The 18,042-nt window shown below is 37.0% G+C and overlaps 1 protein-coding gene across 26 annotated transcripts in view; it reads left to right on the plus strand.

The window, feature by feature from the left end:
* Positions 1–18,042, plus strand: part of SLC4A7 (solute carrier family 4 member 7) — a 109,038-nt gene that overhangs the window by 62,081 nt on the left and 28,915 nt on the right. For 17 of the 26 annotated variants that reach the window (XM_086720613.1, XM_086720610.1, XM_086674162.1 and 14 more), the window contains 6 exons: positions 2,914–3,029; positions 5,018–5,175; positions 6,777–6,864; positions 8,588–8,734; positions 12,410–12,516; positions 14,710–14,884. In XM_086720613.1, the coding sequence (XP_086576739.1) occupies positions 2,914–3,029; positions 5,018–5,175; positions 6,777–6,864; positions 8,588–8,734; positions 12,410–12,516; positions 14,710–14,884 (791 nt within the window). Of the gene's footprint in view, positions 1–2,913; positions 3,030–4,217; positions 4,278–5,017; positions 5,176–6,776; positions 6,865–8,587; positions 8,735–12,409; positions 12,517–14,709; positions 14,885–18,042 lie in introns of all 26 variants that reach the window. The other 9 variants (XM_086720606.1, XM_086720612.1, XM_086720616.1 and 6 more) reach the window with 1 other exon arrangement.

Here is an 18,042-nt window from a genome sequence, read left to right on the forward strand (position 1 = left end):
TAGCCGCCAGTTACACTCCCTAGTTGTGACGACCAAAAATGTCCCTACATCTTGCCAGATGTGTCCCGGCGGACAAAACCTTCTCACTTTGAGCACCTCTGCTCCAACTCCTTTTTTTTTTTTTTTTTTTTTCTTTTTAAGTTTTTAAAATGTTTATTTTTGAGAGAGAAACAGCATGAGCAGGGGAGGGACAGAAAGAGAGACGGAGACACAGAATCCTAAGCAGGCTCCAGGCTCTGAGATGTCAGCATGTTTCACCGGCTGAGCCCCCCAGGCGCCCCCCCTCCCCCAACTACTTTTATTTTCAAACCTTTAGTGACAGAAGACTCTGATATCTGATATCTTTGCTTTATCTTTCTCTAGTTAGATATGCTGTTGTGAGAAAAAAGTGTAAGGGCAAAATAATAGATTTACCAACTATGATTTTTAAATCCGAGTATTGATTTTATATGTACATACTTTGCTTCTTCTTTTAAGAAAATACAAAGAAATTCAGTCTTTCTATCTGCGCTAATGATACTTTTAACTTTGGGGAATTTACTCACGTAATCCTGAGCACCAGAAATTTACTGCACAGACGGGGAGACTTCCTTTACTGATTGAGGAAACAGCTTTATCTTAGCTGAGACTGTGAAGGACCACGTAGACAAGATCATGGTGAACAGCTCTAACTTGTACTTGGCATGCCCATTTTAATAGGTTCCGGATGACCAGGTTAACCTAGCCGAATGACTTCGGATCATGTTCTGGCTTTATCAGTATGGGTTCCTCCTCATTTCTTCTTCCCCTTCCCACTGTGTCCTTACGTTCCCCCCATGGTCTTATCCCGCTCTTCTCTCCGGAAGCCGGTGGCTGAGGCAATTCTGGGGAATTGCACATGTTTTCTTTTGATTATGCATCTGTGGATATAATACATTTAGTAGTTAGAAATATATGTACTGATGTTTATGTGCAGCTGCCGCCAAGGCCTTAATGATAGTCTTCATTTTCCTGTATGGAAGTCAGTGGAAGCCACTGAAAACTACGGGTCAGCTTTTTTTTCTCCACTTGGGCAGTGTATTTTAATAAAGGAATTAATAGAGGAATGGACCTTGTTCTGGAAGTTTAGAGACAGAGGTCAAAGAAGAGGGATCATAATAACTTGGCTAAGCTAAGCTGGTGAGAAAGGAGCTAAGTTTTAGGAAATAGTGTTTATTTCAGAATTGTTTAACACTTCCAGAGCATCTAGCTAAATAGTTTGCATATGCCTTTTTTTTAAGGTTTTATTTTTAAATAATCTCTACACTGAGTGGGGAGCTGGAACCCACGTCCCCAAGATCAAGCATCACACACTCCGCCTGCTGAGCCAGTCAGGCGCCCCAATAGTTTGCATATGCTTTTTATACTTACGGTTTTGGGTCACGGCAACATTCTGTGACAGAGAAGGGGGTATCAAGAAACGTCTTTGGTCATTGAGGTTAAGCAGTAGGCCCAGATGACTTGGTTTCAGTTATTAGTTACAGTGTGTTTCAGAAAAATGAAAATTCCATTAGATGCATCAGATGTAGCCCATGTGCTTACATGAAGTTCAGGCGCTTCACTAATACTGACTTTAAAGTTTATGGGATTTAAGCACAAACTGCTTAACTGGATTTCTGTGGATCACTGGATTGTGGTGAGTGGCAGAGTTAAAGTTAAGTCAAGTCTGTTGTAATTCACTCCAGCACCTTTTCTCCTGTGGTACTCTGTGTTTGGGGCAAGATTATATATTCTTGAACTAGAATATCCTGGGTGTTTTTGAAAAAATGAGATACATTTAATGGTAGAAATCTGTGTTACATACTTGATAAATACTGAGATTGGAACTTTTTGCAAAATTCATAGTGGTAATGATTGGGTATAGGCTACAGGTTATTTTTAGGTTATTTTATTGTGAAATATTGCTGCTGAATGTTACTTGAAGTGAGCATTCTAATGATTGCACATTTATCTACTGTTTGTAATCCAAACAAGCCAATTTTACAGGTTTGTTTGAGTCTTAGTTTTAGTGAGTTGAAGTCACATGGCTACCAAGTGGCAAAGAGTGCTGCTTTCTTTTTTTTTTTTTTTTACTTTTTTTAAATGTTTGTTCATTTTTTGAGAGACAGAGTGCGAGCGGGGGAGGGGTGGAGAGAGGAGACACAGAATCCAAAGCGGGCTCCAGGCTCTGAACCGACAGCACAGAGCCCGATGGTGGGGCTCGAACCCACAAACTGTGAGATCATGACATGAGCCAGAGTTGGACTCTTAGCGGACTGAGCCACCCAGGTGCCCCAGAGAGTGCTTATTTCAACACAGATATGTTTGATTATAAAACCCTTAGTCTTTGTTATTTATATTGTAAAAACATTGCTACTATCTTTCCAAGTTCTATTTCTTAGGAATAACGGCAGGAGGCAGCACATAAATACTACCTGAGAAATGAAATTGTTGAGGAAGTTGTTATGGTGGATTTCTGAGTCGCATCTAGGGTTTCTCAGAAAGTAAACGATGTCACTCATGTCAGTGTGCCACATGCAGTGCGATTCGCGTGTATGTCAGATGTGTTAGAAGCGCGTTCCCCAGGTACTCATAGTGTGAGCTGACCCAGATCTTCCATCTTCTGTGCTCCTCACCTACTCACATTTTTTTTTCTTGTTGGCAAAAGACCACCATTTTCGTACATTCCAGTTATTTTAAATGTTAAAATAAACAGCCTCATTGTTGCTTAAAATTTTACTCTGGTCTTGCTTGTATGGTACTAACACCTGGCACTTTTTTTTTTTTTTTTTAAACCTTGCACATTTGCTTTTGATAAATTATCACTTTCAGGATATGAGCAGAGTCCATTTAGAAAGTGCATTTCCTCCTTACTAATTTGGATTTTGTTGTTGTTGTTCTTAAATTCAAATTCAGGTGTTTTGGCCTCTCCACAGTCTGCACCTGGAAACTTGGATAATAGTAAAAGTGGAGAAATTAAAGGTAACGGAAGTGGAGGAAGCAGAGAAAATAGTACCGTTGACTTCAGCAAGGTAATTCTGTCACTCACTGTAAATCTTCATAATCATCCTTATTGAGAAAATCACTGGCAATGTGGCTTTATTAGCACTGATTATGATAATTTTTTAATAGATTGGGGTTTATAAGCCTGCATGTGATGCTTGTGATATGTAACTCAAATTCAGAAATTATGAGAAGGGTAATAGTCCAAGAGCATTTGAATGACTTTGTTTACTAGTTTCAGGAATCTTCACAAAAGACTATCTGAATAATACGGGATTTCCATCTATAGCTATCCATAGATGAAAGTTCAGTACCTTTTGAATTACACTCATTTGTTCTGGGGCTGCCCCCCCACTGGAAAGATTAATTTTGGGAACGATGTTATAGCACTGGCGATTCAGCCTTTTCTTGGCTGTAATAAGATCCCAGAATTACTGTCTTAGGGTGTCAGTATTTTCTGGAATGTCCCTGGGAGACATAATCGGCGTTTGCCTATGGGTAGGTAAAGGCATGGATTTAAAAACAACTCCCCTATCTGAACTATGATTTTTTTGTTTTGGTAGATGAGTATTTAGATGAAATAGAAAAAGAAAACTTCAAAATTTCAAAAGAGCAGGGCAAGAAACTCCCAAGTTCAAATTACAGTGGACTATAAAGCATACTCTCTGAGTACTGCTTCTGAATCATTGATTCTGTGTGGCTGTTACAATTTTTTGATAGTATCAGTTTGCTTGCTATAAGATGCTCTCTATGTTAACATTGTTGTATCCAATTTAAGACTTTTAATTAAATACGATTATTTCAAGTAAGATTCATTTTTCTTAGGCTTTTTATTTTATGGTGCAAAACCTGTAAATCGCATTTTGCAGAAGAGGAGTGCAAATGATGGTTTGCATTGTAGCTTTGCTTGAGCTACTAGTTCTAAAATTACAAAAGGCCTTGCATAAGGTACATTAACTTATGCAGAAAGGCTACCGTATTTTTAATTCTTCCGGTCTAACTTGATCATATTTTGACTGGTGCTTCTGTTGCTTCAAATGAGTGAGGAGTGTTCCGTAACTATACTGCAATTTATCCCTGTTAAATGGATTAAATGTAACTTACATTATAGATCTCCTCTAGACATGGCAGGTGCCGTTTATTTTTGTTCTTGTGTCACAGTTTTACTTTTTTTTACTTGGCCTATCCTTGTGTACACCTTGTCTCCTGTCGGGCAGGAGTCTGCCTCCTGGCACTGTAGTTGTGGCACACTGGGTGTGGGACTCAAGAGGCCCGCTGTAAGTGCTGCTTTTATTTTTAATAGATAGCCCTGTAAGTGGTTGTTTAGTGATGTGTGTGAAACTGTATATAAATGAAATTCCCATACTTTGATATTCTGTTTATAGCCTTTTCTTTGTAATTATACACAGACGACTAAATTTGATGTTATAGCACTGTCCTATGTCTATAGCGATAAATGGCTATTTATTTTAGTTTTAAATAAAAATAAAAAGAACTTTTTCCACTTAATGAAAATACCGGGGAATACACAGAATGCTCTAAAATAAAAAGGACTTATAAAAAATATGTATAAAATACAAAGGGGCTAATTCATTTCTAAGATTAAGTAAAAATAATCATGAAATGAATATTTTTTAGCACTGTGTATAATTTCATGAACCATTGTTAGTTTGTGAGCTGTATTTTTGTCCTTAGTAGTTTTTAATGAATAGTGCTATAATCACTGAAAATTTTCTCTAGTTTGTATGTTTGATAACTTAGATCTCTGAAGTAGTAAAGATTATGACAATTAAAATGGTTGGGAGCATTGTTTGATAGATGTGTTTTGCTTGCTTTTTTGTATTTGTCTACTCCATTCTTTACATGGGTGGGGATTTTGGTGTTTATCCATTAGATCACCAGTTTTGATTAGCAAATAGTAGTCTTGAAAGCATTTTTTTTCTTTCTTATTTCCCTCAAAATAGAGTTATAAATGCCATGCAGATTTGATTTTTAATTATTATTTATTTGTCAATAGGTTGATATGAATTTCATGAGAAAAATTCCTTCAGGAGCCGAGGCATCCAATGTTCTGGTGGGAGAAGTAGACTTTTTGGAAAGACCTATAATTGCATTTGTGAGACTGGCCCCTGCTGTTCTCCTCTCGGGGTTGACTGAGGTCCCTGTTCCTACCAGGTAATGTTCTCAGCATGTCCAAAATCTGAAAAGTTTTATCTATTGATAAAAGGGATAAAAGCTTACTTTAATTAATATTTTCATTGCACTGGATGCTTTGACTAGTAGAGCATAAAAGAGTTGTCTTTCTTTCTGGAATTAAAAAAAAAAAAAAACAGAAAGCATCCTTTGAAAAATACTTAGCTGGGGGCACCTGGGTGGCTCAGTCGGTTAGGTGTCCGACTTTTGATTGCAGTTCGGGTCGTGATCTCAGGTCGTGAGATCGAGGCCTGTGTCGGGCTCTGGGCTGACAGTGGGGAGCCTGCTTGGGATACTCTCTCTGTGCGCCTCCCCTGCACTCTGTCTCTCTCTTTCTCAAAATAAATAAATAAACATTTAAAAAATAATACTTAGCATTTGTACCTTTATAAGAAGTTTGGTGTTTTAGAAGCTTTGGTTTAAAAGACAATGGCTCAGATTCAGACAGATGTATTATGCCCTGTGGAGTCAGAATGGAGTTGAATCCGGAAAGGTCAAGTCTGACTTAATTTTTCATTTATAGAATGAGGATATGATTACTTCCTCATTGATGATTGATAAGTACCTCTGAATTAAGCAAAATGCTTTGTTCTGACCTGACCAAAATTTTCTGTTCAATATATGTAATTTAAAAAGGGGGAATATCCATAAGAATTAGCAAGTTGTGTTATAGAGGATAATCAGTTTGTTAGTTAACTGATTTAATTATAAACTTAATTGTAAATAAGAGTAGTTTTTAAAATCTTTAAAAAATCATTCATATAATATTAAATATGAAGAATTAATTGCCATTTGATTGGAATACGTGTGCCTATTTTTAGTATGCTTTCCTGAGTTGCATTAGTGGTGCAGTGTTAAGGTAAGTGAGAAAAAATAATTCCATAGATTCACACTTGAATTCTCATAAAGCAAGAAGGTGAATGCTTCCAATTTGGACAAGTGTGAATATTAATATTTTACTGTGGTGTTCATGAGGATGTGGTAGGCAGCTAAATGCTTTTTTATTTAGACACTTACAAATAAATAAAAAAATAAAATGTGAGGTTTGATGTTAAATTTGTGGAGCTATACATAAAAATTATTCTTCTTTCCATAGTCCCTTATTTACTCATTAGAGTCTTTATCCAGACTGTGGTTTGAGGGGTTGTGACTGTTTATTTGTACACACTGAATTTACTAGGCAAACCTTACTTGTAAGTATTTAATAGGATTGGTATTTACTCAGTTTACTCATTTACCTTTTTTTCAGTACAGATTAGATCAAATTATTTACTCAAATTCAAAGGGGTAAAGGGAATGGGAACTTGTAATGTAGAACACTCAATTCTTGAATCACTCGTTTACCGTAAGGAGGATGGGGAGCAGGAGGTCGGTAGAAAGTTTATGAGTGCCTTGCCTAGTTTTGACATCTGCTTTAGTGTGAGTAGAGTTGTTGTCATTTTTTTTTTCTGGTGATTGGTGTGCGGGGATGGAAAAGAGGGCTGAATGTGGTTTCCGTGTTTACATTGGAATGATTATGACTGCCTGCGTTTAGGTTTGTATGTTATTTGTATTTAAGTCTGTGTATTTTAATGTTTCTTTAGGTTTTTGTTTCTGTTATTGGGTCCAGCAGGCAAGGCACCACAGTACCATGAAATTGGAAGATCAATAGCCACTCTCATGACAGATGAGGTAATTAAAATGCCCTATGAGGTGGACACTGTTTACGTGGTATATAATATAAAATCCCTTTGAAGTGGAATTTCAATCCTTTCGAAATGGACACTGAATGTAAAACATATATGTCAATTACAGTTCTCTTTTTGTTCATAGTGAAGCTTAAAAAATTGTCCTTGCTGTCTGTACTCTTTTATTCACTCTTCAAACCATTTACCTTTGGTAAGATCTTCAAGACCTTTCTGTCAAGATCACTGGGTACTCTTTGTCCCCCAGCCCCTCCACGTCTGAGATTATTGACTACCTTCTTGAAATTTTCTCCATCTTGGATTTCAGGATATCATTTATTTGGGTTTTGCTCAGGACTTTGTCTTTTCCCCTTTTCCTGCTTTTTTTCTCCATAATTTCTCTCTCCCATTTTTGAACCCCTTCATTGAGCTTGGCCTATATTGACCAGGACTTTTGTTTCTCTTTGGGCTTTGTAATCAGGTGTTAGACATGTCTGCCTTATGTCCCTAAAGCATCTGAAATTCCACATATCTGAACCTGACCTCCTTTCTCTGTCCTGTCTCAACCACTTAGTCACCAGATTCTACTGATCTACCTCAATGTGTTTTGCATTTAGTCTGCCATCTCCACGGCCATTTCTCTGGCTTGGACGCTCTCACCCTTTTTTCTTTGGCAATTAACATGGACTTTATGGATATTTCTCTTACAGTATTTTCCTCTACACTGCTAATAACATGCAGATTTGAATATATTGTTAATATCCAGATGTATCTTGCTATATATGTATGTTTATATTTAACTCTTGACCGTTGTTTCAAAGGGTTTCCCTGATCAAGCCTCTGCGCATCTCCTGAAACTTTTACCCTACTACCACTACTCACCCTTCCTCCCCCATTTTTTTCCTGGCCACATTAGCTTCCTGTTAGTTCTGATGATTTATGCTCATTTCTGCCTCTGAACAAATGCGGTTGCTCTTCCCTTTGCCCAAGTGTCCTTCCATCACCCCATCCCACCATTTGCATCATTTTTGTCTCATTTCATTCAGATTTCTCCTAGACTGTTACTTCCTCTTAGACCTTCCTCGGTCACCCTTTTCTTCTCCATCAACTTTCTTTCCTTAACCCTACTTTATTTTTATCAGAGTACTTATTATTACTTGCAGTTATATACTTATGTAATTACTTGTTTTGCTGTCTTTCCTCCTGGGGAAAAAAAAAGAGTTCTGAATGCAGGGACTTTGCCTTATCTATGTCCGGTGCACTATCCACAGTGCTTAAAATTGTGCCCAGCAAATGGTAGGCAGACAGTAAATATAAGTGATCAAGTACCTGACTTTTTAAGTAAAATATTTTGCAGATCCATGCTCATTTCTTAGCATAAATGACCCTAAAATGTCATAGAAATCGAAATGACATGCTACAGTATTATTCTATTCTGTAATGACTAGTAACCATTTCTCATCCAGAATACTCTTTTTAAAAAAGTTGTTCTGTCTTAATGCATCACTCTTTTCTTCTGTTGGTTGATTGTTATTAATTCATCTGATAATGCAATTAGTGGGTTACTTTTTATGGTTGTTAACCCTGGGTGGAATGGAGACCTGCCTGGGATAAGAGTTTAGGTAATTACCTTTGTTTCAGATTTACTTGTAATATCTAGAGTAGGTTTACTATATGTAGAATTTTCTTTCTTCTTTAAAATCCTTTCACTCAATTTTTTTTTTCTGTAGATTTTTCATGATGTAGCCTATAAAGCAAAAGACAGAAACGACCTCTTATCTGGAATTGATGAATTTTTAGATCAAGTAACTGTCCTACCTCCAGGAGAGTGGGACCCTTCCATACGCATAGAGCCACCAAAAAGTGTTCCTTCTCAGGTAAGATTGCACACAACCCTGTGAGTTGCTTTGTTCTAGTTAAAATATCTTTGGATAGGTTATACATTTTTATGATTCACAAATCAAAACTGTATAAACGGGTGCACTCAGAGTGGTTGTGTCCTTGTCATGTTCCCTTTACCTTCTTACCCCTGTACCCACCTCCTGTGGAGCATCATTGTCCTTCTAGTTTGTATTCAGTCCAAGGGGATGCAAATATAGCCCTGTTTCCTCCTTTCTTACCAACATACCACATGTCCTGTTCTGCACCTTGCTTTTTTTTTTTTTTAGTATAACAGTATATCCTGGAGATGTGGATCAGAAGACATCACAGAAATATGTCTTATTTTTCTCACAGCTCTGTTTTATTTCATTTATGGATATACTATAGTTTATGCTGTTTCTGGGCTCAGGTTGTCTTCAGTCTTTTCCTTTTCTAAGCCGTATCACAATATTTGTATGCCAATTTAGTCTTGTGCAGGTGTATCTGTAGTGTCGGTTCCCAGAAATAGGATTGCTGGCTCATGTGGAACCGTTTTTATAATTTTAGTAGATATTACCAGAATCCCTTCTTACTGGGTTGTGCTGTTTTGGACACCCACAGTGATGAATGCCTCTTTCCCTACAGCCTCGCTAACAGCGTGTTATCAAACTTTTGGATACTTGTCAGGTGGATAGGTATCTTTATCCTACTATGTCAGGTATTTTAAAGTGGTTTTCATTTACATGGCTATAATTAGTGAAATCGAATATTCCTGGATATATTTTGTTCATTGCAACCCCCCTGCTCCCGAAACACACAAAAACCACACCTTTTCCTAACATTTAAATCATTTGTTGATCCTTTGGAGTTTATCGTGCTGTATCATGTGGAATATGCATCTAGCTTTATCTTTTACCTACATTGCTGCCAGTTTGTTCCAGTTTATTAAAAAGTTGAGCATTACTCCCCTTGATTGGTGTTGTTGCCTTATCGTTTTGTAAATTTCCCTTTGCATTCAAGTCCTTCTGGAATTTCTTTTCCATTCCATTGGTCTCTCTGTTCATGGACCAGTTCCATACTTTAATTTCTGAGGCTTTTTGGCATATTTTAATACCCAGTAGGTCTAGATTCATTCTTGAGCCTTCTGTTACTCTTGCTTTCCTGAATTTTCTTGGCTGTCTTTGTATGTTTATTTTTCTATGTAAGCTTTAAAATGAGCTTTTAATTTCCAGAGCTAAAACCTGATTTCTAAAAAACTGTGATGGCAGTTAAATTTGTAAATGAACTGAGGGAGAGTTGACATCTTTTAACATTGAGTCATTCAAGAACATGGTATGTTTCCCCCTACTTGTTTTCCGATTTCAAGTTAGTTTCTGTGTCCTTAAGGAATGCCATAAAATTCTCCTTTATCTACACTTTACGTACTTGGTGAATGTATTCTGGGCATTTTATCTTTAAGGTCTGTATTGTAAATGAGGTTTTGTTCTGTTATATCTTCACTTTGTTACTTTTGTATATAAAGGCTCTTTGTTACTGAGTATTTCTTTTTTATTCTCCTCCCTTTCTGAGTTCTTTCATTGTATGTAATAGTTTTTCAGCCATGTCATCTGCAGTAAGATATTTTGATCCCTCCTTTTCTCCTTACAGCTCTAGTGTATTTTCTGTTGTCTGATTGTATTGGCTGAAATCTCTAGTAATGTTGAGTGGCAGTTGACTTTAAATGGGCATTTCTTAATTTGTTCCCAATTGTAGTTAGTGTCCCTAATGTTTCTTTCATTAAGTTACTGACATTGAAGCCAAAATACACATTTTATCATGCTCAGAAAGAATCCAATTAAAGTCTGTTTCATTGAAATTTTTAATGTAAATGGATGTTAAATTTTTCAAATGGCTTTGTAGCATCTCTGGAGATGATTGTATGACCTTTGATCATTTATTGTGGTAGACCATATTAATAGATTCTTTAATTTGAAAACACTCTTGCATTGAATGAACCCAAATTTGGCTTCAGAATGCTGGTCGCCTACATCTAATATTTTAAGTTGTTTGCATCACTGTAAGTAGGTTGGTCCGTAGTTTTTTGTGCAGTCTTCTGGCTTTCATATCTTTCTTCTATTTATTTCATATCTGTAAATTTTCCCTTCCCTGTTTTTTTTTAAACTTTAAATAGCTAGAGTAATTTGGTTCTAAAAGTCTGGAAGAATTGCTTTGGAAAATTTTCTGAGCCTGAGTATTTTGTTGTATGGTGGACTTTACAACTTGCTTGTTTCTTCTGCAGTGATTGGTTTGTGTAAGCTTTCTCTGTTTTCTGGGGTCAGTATTATATTTTCCTAGAAAATTGCCTATTTCCTGTTTTTCTGGTTTCAGTTTTGGGGAAATTATGTGTTCCTTTGTATTACCCATTTCTTTAAGGTTTTTAATTTATTTGCATAGGGTGGTGTATGTACGTACGTGTGTGTGTGTGTGTGTGTGTGTGTGTGTGTGTGTGTGCAAAATTTCCTTCAGTTTGAAGCTGCCTCCTTGTCATATCTTAAACTGTGTGTTAGCTAATGGTTTATCCTGTTTCTGAAATAGAGCAGCTTTTACAGCTTGTTTCAGTTCTCGTTTTTTAAAGAAGCGTTTTGTTTTCTAACTCCGTTTCTGCTTTTAGTGGTTTCATTTCATTACTTTCACTTCAGGAAAGAATCTGTTTTCATATTTCCTGAGCTGGATGTTTAATTCATGTATTTGTATCCTTTTGTTTTTCTTAATATAAATGCTCAATTTTCTTGAATAATGGTTTTGCTATATCCCATGGATTGTGTTATGTAGTGTTTTCCATTTCTTTTGTTTTTTAGGAATTCTGTAGTTTTGTACTCTTCTTTCCCCTTTGAGCTAAGATGTAATTTAGTTTTAATTTTGACATTTTCAAGCGCTAATCCTATGATTATAGATAAGTCTTGCTACGCTATAAATGTCGAACATATAAACCAAGTAGTGTAAGTTTGTAGTTCACCCAGGGTTTTTGACCAAGGGGGTCTCCTGGGATGGACACCCTTCCCCTGTCCTTCTTTCCTTCTCACAGCTGTGTCACACACAGCCCATTGACCGCTGACCTCTGGAGGTAACAGATTAGAAGTTACTTCCTTGATCTTCAAGTGAAGGGAGGGGGAGCCTTTATCACTCACGCAAGTCTTGGATTAGTAATAATAAAATGTACTGGGAAATTGATTTTTATGAAAACGTGTTTTTAAAAGACAACTCTTGTGCTACTTTCATCTTCAGGGAAGTATTGTGGTAAAAGGAAAATGGCATTTACTTTTTTATTAACATAAAGTGTATTCTTCATTAGTATGAGCAATATTTTAAATATTCTGGTTAGAGAGATGCTGTTGGATATTTATTTTCCTATTACTGAGTGACAGTTTGAGATGGTGGGTATGAATGTGTTTTATATAGTATATTTGGTTTAGGATACAAAATATAAAAAGCCAATCAGTCATAAAGTTGAAATGTTAATGGAGACAAATACTACATAACTGTTCTAATGTGCAGTTCATTTCAAGTGGACGTTTATATGCGGTATCATTATTTCCAAGGGTATTGATTAGATAATGCAATCAATATAAGATCTCCTGTTCCCTCTAATTCAGGAGTGCCATCTGAACTTTTTGAAAACAGAATTCTGAAAATGTGTTTTTTGTGAAATTCAGGAAAAGAGGAAGATTCCTGTATTTCCCAATGGATCTGCCCCCAGCTCGGGTGAGACATCTAACGAGGCCGGTCATCATGCCGGGCCTGAGCTGCAAAGGACCGGACGGTGGGTACAAATACTGATTTAGTGTGGGTGTCTTTTGAGGACTAGGGGTTGATTTGATGAAGAAGGCATAAAAAGTCTTTTTCTTTGCAAGTATATGGAAGTTAATCTTGTACAGTGTTTTTTTTTTTTTCTATATTTAAAATGCATCATTATATAAGTGTATTTTGTTGAGGAAAATTATTTAAAAATAATTTTACTAGTAGATGCTTGGATTCTTTATATCAGGCTTTAATTTAAAATGAAAATATTATGGCCCATATGATAAGGATATTGAGCAGTTACATAGAATATAGTGTAATTTACATTACCCATTCAGAAGGTTCTTGAAGAAGGTGTGGAGTGCTATTAAAATTCTCCGTATAAAGTTACAGAATTATGGGAACAGAGAGGAATTACAACCAATAGTTTGTGTGTGTGTGCATAGATTTAAAACTCTTAAGTGAACATTGTATCATGAGATAGTGTAAAATGAGACAGCAAAGCTCATGAAACCATGGTAATGATCCCTGGAAACCTAGTTAGAAAAACTGTTGAAGGTGTTAATTTTGAGAATAAAAAATAGAAATATTGCTAGGTGCAAACATTGTCTGAAAATATTTTGTAGAATAGAGAAATGTTACGGTATTTCCATACTGTAGAAAAAAGCATGTGGATATTGATACTGTTGTCCACGGGTGGTGGCTGTGAAACTAAGATTTTGAACCTTCCATATTTGTTTAAGACATCAGGATACTTGATAACAGCCACATTATTAGGGGTATTGATGACATATGCCTAAAGGACGCTATCAGAGAAAAAGAACAACTCGCATACTGAGCATAAAATTTAGAGAAACTTGAACACACAATTTGTTCATGGTCTAATATATTAGTCTCTGCAAGTATCCCCGAACACTAGCAGTTACTGTTACTTCCTCGGACTTCAGGCTGAGATCGGGTTAGTCAGTGAGAAATACCAAGTCAGGCCCCCACTGATCTCACGGTCCGTCACATGAGAGCCTCATATAAACTGTTGATCAGTTGTTGATTTGATGATGTGGTTTCATTTTCGACATGATCATTGACACCTTTTTTTATTGCAAGTTGATTTCCCCCGCTGTCAGATTATTTACACAGTAACTTCTGTCAACTTGTCAATGTGTATTTAGTATTTAGTTTGCAATATTAACTTTTAAAAAGGTAGAATGGTAAACCTTGAAACATCCAAAACATTTTAAAGCTTAAGATTACTTTTTTGGTGTATTTTCTGCAGAATGTATGTTTTATGAGTCACAAAACCTTTTTGAATTATTGATTTGTTACTATTTACTGAGTACCTACTATGTCCTGGGCAGTGTTCTAGACACTGGTGATAATGGCAGTGAACAAGGAAAAGTCCCTGCCCCTCACTGAGGCTTATATTTTAGTAGAGTGCTTTCAAGTTAGATGTATCCAAAAGTTAAATTAAAAAAAAAAAAAAAAAAAAAAAAGACAAAAAACCACCTACATTGAAATGCTAAGGCTCTGATGTGCAAATACACATTTTAAATTTACCAGTTTAAACCTTAGTTTTCTCCACATGCACGAGAACTTGAGTACATATCCAGTAAATTAAATACCCTGCATTAATTTTTTTAGGCTTTTTACCTGGACCAGAAATATTTATGTGATTGAAGTAGTAATTTTAAAAGTAATTAAAATTATTCAATTCGCTACTGAGTCTAAGCACAGCATACTGGATTCATAGTAAAGGGTATTTGAGGACTTATGGTTTATATTATAATTGCCTTCCTGGTATTTCTGACACTTGCCTTTAAGATTTATAATGTAGATACTAACTGATAGAATTGCTTATGCATATTTTCTTGAATGGACTGTTAGGTTTTATTTATTTTTATTGTATATTTTCTTGTACATTTGTGTCTGAAATTACATTTACTCATATAAAATCATTTGCCTGCAGTCTTCTCAGTATATAGTCCATAAAATACAGATGTTTATGTGTCTTTTAACGTAATGAGATCTGCCTTTCCTCTGTCAGTGGATGAGATTAAATGAGTGTATCTTCTGTAATTTATATCGTGATTTAGCTAGGATATTAATTTCTGTTGACAAAACACTAGGCACCAGCAGTTTTATGTAGCCCATAGATTTAGTTTGAACTAGCTAGAAGCCTCTAGTGTACAGTTTGACGAGTTTCATCTCACCTATTTAGGCTTTTTGGTGGTTTGATACTTGACATCAAAAGGAAAGCACCTTTTTTCTTGAGTGACTTCAAGGATGCATTAAGTCTACAGTGCCTGGCCTCGATTCTTTTCCTATACTGTGCCTGTATGTCTCCTGTAATCACTTTTGGAGGGCTGCTTGGAGAAGCTACAGAAGGCAGAATAGTGAGTACAAAGATTGGTAGTGGCCAGGCTCTTAGCTCTTCAGAGGCAAGTGTCTGTGTGCATTTGTCTCACTATTCCTACTTTTATTTGAAGAGTCTACCCACAGCATGATTAACCTGTCCCAAAGCAGACTTCCCCCAAGGGTAATTGCTATGGAAAACATGGGGAAGCCATTTGAGCAGGAGAAGATGCACAGTTGAGGTAAAAAAAAAAAAAAAAAAAAAAAAAAAGAAAAAAAAAAAGAAAAAGAAAAAAAAAGAAAGAAAAAAAAAAAAAGAAAGAAAACAAGAAAAAGAAAAAACAAAGTTGATCCTGGCCTGCTGGATGAATGGTTTTATAAACTGAGTAAAAGGCTTGTATTGTCTTTGTTGTGGGGTGTGGGGAAGGGTTGGTGGTGGGAGACAAATTGAACTGGTTCTGGGTGGGTCAAGGGTGGGTGAATTTATCAGTGGGGCTACTTCATATCCTGTAAGGCATCATGGGATTAGTTAGAGCCCTGGGATTAATGTTAACTCATCAGCCCTGGTGGGTAGGCCCAGACTAGATAAGTAGCCTTTGCAAGCTGTAGAAAAATGGTGGATTTCTAGTGTTGTTTATTTTGCTGTTACTAAATTTGTGTAAAAGTAGCCAACGTTTTAATTGGAAAGTGTAACTGAAAACTGCATCCGTATTTTGATATGACTAAAATGAAAGTTTTTATGACTTTTTGTTCTTGGTAATGCTGTATGAGGGGCTGTGGGAGGCATGATAAGAGTATCCAGTGCCTTGTAAAATGTTGAAAAAGACTTGTTTGTTTGTTTAAATTTTAATGGAATTTAAATGAGATGATTTACAGTTCTTAAGTGTATTTTATTTAATTACATTTACTCTTAGGAGGAAATTCATTTTTTTCCAGATAAAAGGTGAAAAAAATAGCCAGAAGCTAATTGATCATTATTCAGTTAAACTATTTCATGATCTGAACGTGAGACAAATTTGACAACTAAAATTTCCTTTGAACTCAAATTTATTTTTGGTTATTTAGATTCTTTTACCTCTCAATCATTTTATCAAGGAAATCTGTTTTTAATAAGTTGCTTTTTATGCGTTGTTGCAAAATATACATGTAACTCTGCTGGTCCCCCTGGAAATGTGTCTTACCTGTTACCATCATGGAAACAATGCTGCTTTGCTTTTGGACTTTCCTGCACTGCCTGCCTTTCTCATCCTGCTGTTTAATATACCCTGTGCCCGTGTTGGTGCTGTAGGCATCGGGGGGACATAGACAAGTGTCAGATGAGCATGTGTCTTCTGTCCTCAAGGCTCCTAACAAGACAAGAAGATACGGTAGTGTGTACCTAGGGAATACGTCATGGTGTGCTGTGGCACATGTGAATGAGATCAGGGGGGAGCTGTAGCAGGTGGAAGGACCGCAGTGGGAAATCCGGGGTATTACCGAGGAAAGTGATACAGAGATGATGCGTTTGTTTTCAGGTGCTTTGTCGGAACGTCAAGTAGGAGGTACAGTTCCAGAGTTTGTACAGTGGAGCAAGTTTGTAAGGAGCAAGAATAAAGGTTGGGAATAGGTGACGGTGACAGGGGAGATCATTCATAGTGAGGGGAGAGGGAAAAGTACGGAGTTACGTTTGTGGACCGGAGGAGGAATGAGACTGCAGAGGAAAATGGCCCAGCAGATGAGACACAGCACCACCAGAACTTGAAAAGAGGAATCGGGATGATGTAAGTTTGCAAAAGCCAAACTAGAGGCTCTGAGAAAGAAGAAAGATTAGCATGGAGTGGTCACTGCTGTGCAGTGGAGAGGTACAGGGAAGACACTGGTAGGGCTTCTGGTGGGTAAGATGGAGGCTTCTGATTGTGGCCAGAGGAAGGCAGTGTGGTAGGGCTCTGGTTTCTTAGGGAGAGAGACCGTGCTGCTTGGGAATGAACATAAAAACCATTTACAAATGAGGATAAGACTAGATCTGGGTGAAGGAACTAGTGAATGTGCCAGTAAAGGCCTTGGGAGAGGAGTGGTGGACACAGTGGTGAAAGGAAGGGCTTCCTGGGACAGGTTCTGCCTTTTTAACGCCATGTTGGGAAGGGAAACTATTATTCTGTGCCTGTTTGCCCCCAGTTAGCATTTCTTTATTTGCCATCTGCTTGCTTCTCTTCTCGGTTTTTTGCTCTCTCTCGACACCCTGTAGACATTTTTTTCCTTTGCCTTGAGCTCTGCTTCAATTCATTCCTAAATATGCGTATTCTGATTGAACCAAGGATTTTATAGTGGCTTAGCAGTTAATACGGGCCCTTTGTTTTGGCCGATGTATGTGAGTTTGGTCCTATTTTATACTAATAGTTGAATAATACTTTTACTGCATACTGTTATTTTGTGATTTTTGATTTTGGAAGATGCTGTTATTGCTGCTGATAAGAATCTCTGCCATTTATTGAGTGCATTCTGTGTGTCAGCCGGTAGGCTGGCTAGGTGTTTTCTCAAACACCGCTTCATTAAGTTCCCCCGGCTCTTACCGCTCCTGCTGAAAAATGAGTAGGGTTGGGCTCGAAAAGTTTGAATAATGCCAGTGGCTTAGCATCTGGTAGTAAAGGGTCGTCTGCTCCAATCTGGTTCTGAAGCCCTGCTCTTCTGCTGCTGTGCTGCCTCCCACGTCCAGGCGGGGTGCTTCTCACGAGTTTCTTTTCCTTGCCTTTCCCAACTATGATGGGCTTTCCCCTTTCTCGATAGTGCATTCCAGTTGACCTTGATGTTGTGAGTGATGAACTGTTCTTTTCTTTCTGATCCCTCCCCTGTGTCTAGTGGCATAGCCTGTACCCCTTATCATCTAATGAACTAATGAGTTAAGATGTCCTATTGGTAGAGGCTGACGTACTAGCTTTGATTTACACTTTCTTGAGTCTTTGATTTTCTTATTTTACCTTTTTTTTACCTAGCTTTAGTAGTCACATAGTTCTTCATTGAATGGTTGCTCTGAGTTTTTAAAGGAGATATTCCATCTATTTTATGTTAAAAGCATTTTATTTTTGATGTCTGTTGGTTAAGCCTATCATATAAGAGTAATTTCTTTGAAACGTGTGGAAAATTGCTCTTTAGAAATCATTTTGCGACTGATAGGATCAGTTGTTAATTTCTGACTTACCTATCTGAAGGAGTCTTTTTTTGT

Source organism: Puma concolor, chromosome C2 (assembly GCF_028749965.1).
Source record: "Puma concolor isolate L17-30 chromosome C2, mPumCon1.1.hap2, whole genome shotgun sequence".
Lineage (NCBI taxonomy): Eukaryota > Metazoa > Chordata > Mammalia > Carnivora > Felidae > Puma > Puma concolor.